Source organism: Mobula hypostoma, chromosome 3 (assembly GCF_963921235.1).
Source record: "Mobula hypostoma chromosome 3, sMobHyp1.1, whole genome shotgun sequence".
In the NCBI taxonomy this organism is placed as follows: domain Eukaryota; kingdom Metazoa; phylum Chordata; class Chondrichthyes; order Myliobatiformes; family Myliobatidae; genus Mobula; species Mobula hypostoma.
Genome location: NC_086099.1, coordinates 185,009,348 through 185,017,167, shown reverse-complemented (window position 1 = coordinate 185,017,167; position 7,820 = coordinate 185,009,348). Strand labels below are relative to the sequence as shown.

Genomic DNA, 7,820 nt, shown 5'->3' with positions numbered 1-7,820 from the left:
AGTTCAACTTCACAGCTGGTATTCGATGACACAGAAAGATAGATTATGAAAAGATGAGTTTGTACATTTGAAAATTTGACCATCTAAATACTGTGTAAGTTTCCCGAAGTCTGAGATCTGTTAACGTTATAGGAACGTTGGCGAAGCAACCTTAGCAGTGCCTCTACGTTAATCTTTATGCGCACTGCTTTTGTTCCAGCTATTCGACGTTTTTTCTTCTGGTTTATTTGTACAAATATCCTTTTGAACATTTAAAACGTGTTTTTGTGAGTTAGTCACATTTTAGCTTTTAATTTGAACAAACCCACTGCAATTCTGTAACATAGCCGTCAACTAACTTTATCAGGCATTTTAATGGGGATTTCTTTGCACATTGGGATATTTTAATAACACGTGTGTTGAACTGTGTGTTTTAGAGAAAACTTGGAACACTGGTAATAAGGTAACTGAATGACGACCTGAACTGACTGCCCGTAAACTAACAAAACTGCAATAATAGGCAATGTTTTCCCAGCAGAATTTCTGGGTATCCAAACCTTTCCACGAAGCACCAGCTATCTCTTCTTTCTTTCAGTTCACTATTTTTTAAAGTAAACATTTCCATTTGATGTATTTAACAAAGTTACTTGTTTGTTTATAATTAACAAGAGCCAATCGTAGGTGTAATCACTAAGTGAAAGAGAAACTGTCAATTTCAAGGATTACATTTAAAAGCACTTGGTAAGGCAAGACATGAGAGTGACAAGATAGAGACTTTGGTGTTTTATATGTGGAGACCTAGTCTTCCGCTTGATCTACACAATACTAAAGGATGCGTCGGGGCATTGTGTTCACACAAACAGAGGAAAGCAAATGAAAAGGTGTTTCCTAAACAAGGGATGTAAAGCTTTATAAATGCATTATCACCGAGCAAAATCAGTTTCAAGTGTGCAATATCTGCAAAATGTAGAAATCGAATTACTACTTTCAAATGTTTAATTGAGTTGACATTGGATTGAGAATATTTGCTAATGCAGGAATACAATGAAACTAGAATCATTGAATATAATTAGTTAACCCTTCTAGTTGTTTTATTTTACTGTTGATAACATTAAAATTCTATCAGTTACATATTTAATGTAATTAAGATTATAAAAGGTTTTGGTATTTATACTTTTATTATTTATTGCAAAAGATTTATTGAATGGAAAATCTGAAGTAAACAGACATAGTAAAGTGATATATCAAGGTTAAGTACCTAAGCTGTTTTAAAGGTCAGAGTAGCAATTTGTTCCAACTGCTGCTCGAATATGTTTAATATATAAGAATAACTATATGTTTGGTTATAGTCGTGGTTCCCATCCGCTTTTGCAAACAGTTTCCCAGATCTGTTGGGATCATTGCATTGGCAATGTGCATGTGCAGGTCTGAGCAGGGCATCTGCCTGGGCTCCTGCTATCACTTTAACCCCTGAGCTGCTGCCGCTCTGACGTCAGAGCCGCAGTAGAAGCTGGGACACAGGCTGAGTGCCGCGGGAAATTTTCCTTCTGAAACACCTGCAGAGTACAGCACCAAGCAAGATTGCAAGTAAATGGGAACGAGGTTTTGTCATGGTTCTCTTAGGACTTTATTCGTCTTCTAATAAAGCAAAATGACAAACTGGTCCTACAGCGTAGTGTAATATAATGACACAAAAAGTCGCCATGCTCTCTTCATTACACAAGGGGATGAACCCGATTGTAAAGTGTATACAAAAGGATTTATTGGCATTTAAACCTACAGAATTTATTGTTATTCAAACCATTAGAAAATGCACCCTGATAAATAAAAATGAAAATTGGCGCGTGAAATATGTAATTGGACTAAACCAATATGTTTTTAAAATAATTTTGCTCCCTGGGTTTCATAATCTGGAGGTTTTAAGCATAATTCATCTTAAGTATTACATGTGGAAACTAAATAAACAATTTCATGCACCATTTTATTTTCATTTTGCTGTTCTTTTTAGAATAATAATTCTGATATCTTGATAGCCTAATTTAAGAACTATTTTAGCTCTTATGACATCAAGAGTGTATTCCAAATTAAGTATGCTTAATGAAATCGTCTATAATTGTGGTAATGTACTTCTATATTTGTGGAATAGTTATAGTTCAGAAGCTCATGAAACATATACTCTTAGTGTTTAAAATAATAGATATGCAAATAGGAACAGATTGCAATTTCTCAGGAATGATTAGTTATAGTGCAGTAACTTAGGAATCTTATGAACTAGTTCTATTTATAAGGATAGATATGTAGAAAAGGAATAGAGTGTAATTTCTCAGAATCGTTGGAAGGACATTGAAATATGTTAAACTATGATTTTCTTTTGTAACTAGTTAATTGTTGATCTGCGCGTGGATCACAAACAATCTATTAATTGCAACTAGCAGTTTATATAATTATAGTGTACTGAGACTGTAATAATACTTGAGTTTATTCAGCACTTGTTAGCAGGCTATATAAATATAGTACTTCAGATTATGATTTGGAATCACATCAAGTGGCAGAGGTATTTTACAGTTACGACACTAACCTCAATGTGATTTGAGCACGTTTCCAAACCACCTGATACCAAGAAAGGTTTTTCGTATTTCATCTGAGGATTTATTTCGCACCATAAAGAAATAGAAGATATATATTACAATAAATTAACTGTCATGTGTAGAAAATATTTAATAGAAAATCCCAGACAATTATGTACCGTTAAACATTATTGAAAATGGAAACATTAGGAAGTTAATTCGCATTTGATTTGATAAATTAGCCATTCCGCAGTGTATTTTGTGCAGAAATATTTAAAATAATAAATATATAAATTAATGTTTCGTTGGCTTAAATATTAAAATAATCTTGATCTAATATCAACAATTGTTTGTAATAATATATTAATTTTAATTAAATATACATGATTGATCATCAAACTCCCTGCAGCGAATTGCAAACTTTTTGCACTTTATGAGGCAATGTCAAAAGGTGGTTCATTTTCAATGTTATTTACAAAACATTTGCTATTTGATTTTCTGGGATCTTCTGGAGTCCAGACTTTAGCAGTCCTGATGATATTTTGTTCCTTAAGCTGCTTCTCATCAGTCCACGACAAAGAGTGCCCTGCCAGAGGAGGCAAACCGTAGTCTGGGTCATTTGGAGATGGCGATCCTGGAAGAATAAGCAAAATAATCATAAATAACACTTTACAAAATACCGAAACATTTGAGGATGTAGTCTAGCAACATATTTGAGAAGCATTTTAGCCTAAGGAATCATGTGACAACCGCATTTATAGAATTGACCTCGCTTTAGAAGATCTGATGATATGTCAGCAAATACAGAAACCTGCTACAAAATTAAAATGTCACTGTACTTACTTGCACCCCTATGACAGATAATGACTTTTTTAGGTTGGATTGCAGAGTCGTTGTTAGGGTTTCTCAAAGGCATGTCGGATTGAACAAGTTCGGTTAAAAAGTTGATGTAACCGATTGCCAGTCGGAGAGTATCAACTTTGGAAAGTCGTTTTTCATAAGGTAGTGTTGGTATGTGAGTCCGGAGACCCTCAAATGCGTCGTTAATAGACTGCATGCGTCTGCGCTCCCGGACGTTTGCAGCTTGCCGAAGGTGCTGCATTTCAATTTCTGAACGGATCCTTCTGCGTCTCTTTACTGCGCCCTCGATTCCTTTAAGCTGTGGGGACACCTCTGAAGTGCTGTCGGGGCAATCGAAGGAAAAGGGGGATGAGGACGACGTAAAAGACAGGATGCCCGAGTCACAGTGCTCGACATCCTGCGCTAGCCTGCTCTCCTTGTAATACTCGTTCATCTGGCTGCTCAGGAAATCCACGTCGTTCTCTAGAAACTCGTCTGCGTCCAGGTGATCCCTGGGCGACTGATCTGTGAACAAGTCGTCATTATCGAAGTAGGCGGCGGCAGAAAAGGTGTCGAGCCCGGCGAGCTGCTCGAGCACAGTATCCATGGTGTTGCCCGGTAACGGGAGCTGGGACCCGAGGAGGCGCAATGCTCGTGAGTGACCCGCCAGGACGGCACGCGAGGGCTCTTATAGTACACAGAGTGGCGCGTGCCGCCAGCCAGCGGCCACAGCCAATCAGCGCGCGAGCTGGTGGGCAGCTCGCGCACCGTGTGCGGGGAGAGAGGGGAAGGGAGGAGGGAAGTGAGGGGCAGAGAAAGAGGAGGAAGGTGAGAAAGGGGAGGAGTGAGGGAGAGGAAAGAGGATGAGGACTGAGAGGCGATTAGAGAGGTGTGAGGAAGGAAGGGATGAGTAAGGATGAGAAATGAGGAAAAAGAGAAAAAGTGAGAGAGGGCGAGGAAATAAGAGGGGAGATGGAAAGACCCATCAAGTCTACTCCACTATTTGATTATGGCTGATTTATTTCCCTTCTCTACTCCATTCTCGTACCTTCTCCTTCTTAACCTTTGAAACCCTTACTAACCTATCAACCTCCGAGGTAAATATACCCACCGCAGCTGTCTGTGGCAATGCAATCCACACAGTAACCACCCTCTGGCTAAATGAATTCCACCTCATCTCTGTTCTAAAGAGTCATCCTTCTAATCTGATTTTGTGTCCTAGACTCTGGTCTTAGACTCTCCCAGTATTGGAAACCCTCTCTCCACACCCACCCTTTTCGAGCCGTTCACTATTCTGCAGGTTTCAATGACATCGCCCTCACTCTTGGCACTGGACTGTGTGGCAACACTTGTGGGCTACCCTGCGCACATCCTTAGGTTGTGTTGGTTTATTACCGCAACAATGTATTTCCTTGCATGTTTCAATGTACGTGTGATAAATAAATCTGAATCTGAGAGAAAAGGAGTAAAGCAGCAGGCGAAGTAGGAAACGAAGGGAGTGTGGATAAAGGAAAAAAAGAACATAGGAAAGAGGGAAGAAGGGAGAGAGAAGTAAGGGAGAAGGGGATGAGTGAGAGGATAGACTGCTACGATGAGGAAATGAAACGAAGAGTGAAAGGGGAAGAAAGGAGAGAGAAATGGATGCAGACGAGTTGCCTTATGAGCCTGATTGAATTTTTTTAAGATGTAACTGAACACATTGATGAAAGTAGAGCCATAGATGTAGTGTGTATAGATTTTAGCAAAGCATTTGATAAGGTACCCTGTGCAAGGCTTATTGAGAAAGTAAGGATGCATGGGATCCAAGGGGACATTGCTTTGTGGATCCAGAACTGGCTTGCCCACAGAAGGCAAAGAGTGGTTGTAGATGGGTCATATTCTGCATGGAGGTCGGTGACCAGTGGTGTGCCTCAGGGATCTATTCTGGGACCCCTAGCCTTTGTGATTTTTCTAAATGACCTGGATGAGGAAGTGGAGGGATGGGTTAGTAAATTTGCTGATGACACAAAGGTTGGGGGTGTTGTGGATAGTGTAGAGGGCTGTCAGAGGTTACAGCAGGACATTGATAGGATGCAAAACTGGGCTGAGAAGTGGCAGATAGAGTTCAACCCAGATGAGTGTGAAGTGGTTCGTTTTGGTAGGTCAAATATGATGGCAGAATGTAGTATTAATGGCAAGACCCTTGGCAGTGTGGAGAATCAGAGGGATCTTGGGGTCCAAATCCATAAGACACTCAAAGCAGCTGCGCTGGTTGACTTTGTGGTTAAGAAGGCATACAGTGCATTGGCCTTCATCAACCAAGGGATTGAGTTTAAGATCAGAGAGGTAATGTTGCAGCTATACAGGACCGTGGTCAGACCCCACTTGGGATATTATGCTCAATTCTGGTCGCCTCACTACAGGAAGGACGTGCAAACCATAGAGAGGGTACAGAGGAGATTTACAAGGAGGTTGCTTGGATTAGGGAGCATGCCTTATGAGAATAGGTTGAGTGAACTTGGCCTTTTCTCCTTGGAGCGACAGAGGATGAGAGGTGACCTGATAGAGGTGTACAAGATAATGAGAGGGATTGATCATGTAGATAGTCAGAGGCTTTTTCTCAGGGCTGAAATGACTAGCACCAGAGGGCATAGTTTTAAGGTGCTTGGAAGTAGGTACAGAGGAGATGTCAGAGGTAAGTTTTTTTAACACAGGGAGTGGTGAGAGTGTGGAATAGGCTGCTGGCAGCAGTGGTGGAGGTGGAAACGATAGGGTCTTTTAAGAGACTCCTTGATAGGTACATGGAGCTTAGAAAAATAGAGGGCTATGGGTAACCCTAGGTAGTTCTAAGGTAAGGACATGTTCAGCACAACTTTGTGGGCTGAAGGGCCTTATTGTGCTGTAGGTTTTCTATGTTCTATCTTCTAAATAAGGAAGAGATAAGATTTTTGAAGGGACAGAGAGAAGGAAAGAGAAAGAGAGTTTAAAAAGTGAGGGAGTGGTAGTGAGAGAAAGAGGCTTAGGGAAAAAAGGAAGGAGGGAGGAAAAGAAGATCAATGCTGAGCAGTGGGAAATTGGGCACAGCAAGGTAGATGAAAGCAAAAGGGCAAGGGTGAAATGAGTGTAGTTTGGTTGGCAAGCGAAGGAAATATATGTGAGAGGGACAGTTATAGAGGATTATGGGATGAATGGTGGGCAGATGATAGAAGAGAATGTGGGAGAATGGAATGAGGGATAAAAAGAGATGAGATGGGGACTGAGAAAAACAGGAATGGGGAGGGAGGATTGGGGAGAGAGGGAAAGGTGATTAAGGATGGAGCTGGTGGAGGTAGTAACAGCAGATATGAAGGTGCAGAGGGCTGTGAGAGGGAAAGAGATCAATGGGGAAAAACGTGAGGGAAGGAGGAAGGAAGAGAAGCAAGAGCAATGAATTAAATAAATTAGTAGAAGGACTGAATAGATTCATGGTCAAGGGGAAGGGAGAGATAAAGAGAGAGGGTGGAGGAGGAGAGATGGAGAGAACTGTTGGAGGGGATGTAGTGAGAGACGATTGGGAGTAAATAGAGATAGAATGAGGGAAGAGCAAGGCCAAATAAAAGAGAAGGTAAAGGGAGAAAAATGTCGGTAAGTGAGAAATGAGAAAAACTGAGAGAAAGAGTGTGGAGAAGAAAAAAAGTGTGTGAAAAGGTAGGAAGAGAGATATGAGGGACAGTAACAAAGCAGGAAGCTAAGTGAGGGAACTGTAAAAGATGTAAGAAGGGAGAATAAGGGAGGAAAGAGGTAGGGAAATTGTAGTGGAGAAGAGATGAATGATGGACAACTGTGTTAAAGAGGAAAGAATGGAGAAGGAATCAGAGGAAAGATCAGGGGAATTTGAGGGAGGAAGGGGGAGGGAAGGAAGATGTAATGATAAAGAAACAAATGAGGCAACTGGGAGGGACACTGGTGTGAATAAATGACAAAGAATGAGGTGCTAGTGGGAGGAGCGAGGAAGAGCTGGGTGGAAGGATGAGTATAAGAGGAAAGTAATACATTGGGATTGAATGATAGAAGTAGAGTTGGGAGGAGAGTATACGAAAAGTGGAAAAGATGTGAGTGAGTGAAAGAACAAGGAAGGATGGAGAAGGGAAAGAGAAGGAGAAGATGTAAAAAGGAAAGAAGAGGATGAGAAAAAATCAGTTGGGTGGTGTGGGAAAACAATAAAAGGAGGAAGAAATAAGGCAGGGAAAGAGGAATGAGGAGAGCAGGAAATGAGTATGAGAAGGACGTGAAGCAAGGTGGAGTTAGGAGAAGAGTAAAGGAGAAAGTTATGTAGAAGGAGGAATGGATAGATAGGAAAGTAGGCCCGGGTAAGGAGGAGTGAGCAGCTGCTGGAAGGGAAGACAAGTAAGATGGGAAGGTTATAGAGTAAGAATTGAGAAGAAAATATGGGATAGGGAAAGAAGACAGAGCTGG

The 7,820-nt window shown here is 40.9% G+C and overlaps 1 protein-coding gene across 1 annotated transcript; it reads right to left on the bottom strand.

Annotated features, from left to right (window-relative positions):
* Positions 1 to 2,977: 2,977 nt before the first annotated feature.
* On the bottom strand, positions 2,978 to 3,993 carry ptf1a (pancreas associated transcription factor 1a). The gene is made up of 2 exons (XM_063042395.1): positions 3,390 to 3,993; positions 2,978 to 3,180 (listed from the first exon to the last, which is right to left on the bottom strand). The coding sequence occupies exons 1-2, from the start codon at positions 3,991 to 3,993 to the stop codon at positions 2,978 to 2,980; spliced, it is 807 nt and encodes a 268-aa protein (XP_062898465.1).
* Between the last annotated feature and the right edge of the window lie 3,827 nt (positions 3,994 to 7,820).

Excerpts from the sequence above, each read along its gene's own strand:
- ptf1a (XM_063042395.1), bottom strand. The coding sequence starts at position 3,993 with ATGGATACTGTGCTCGAGCAGCTCGCCGGGCTCGACACCTTTTCTGCC. Across the intron at positions 3,181-3,389 it reads TATCTGTCATAGGGGTGCAA|GATCGCCATCTCCAAATGAC; the intron begins GTAAGTACAGTG and ends TTATTCTTCCAG.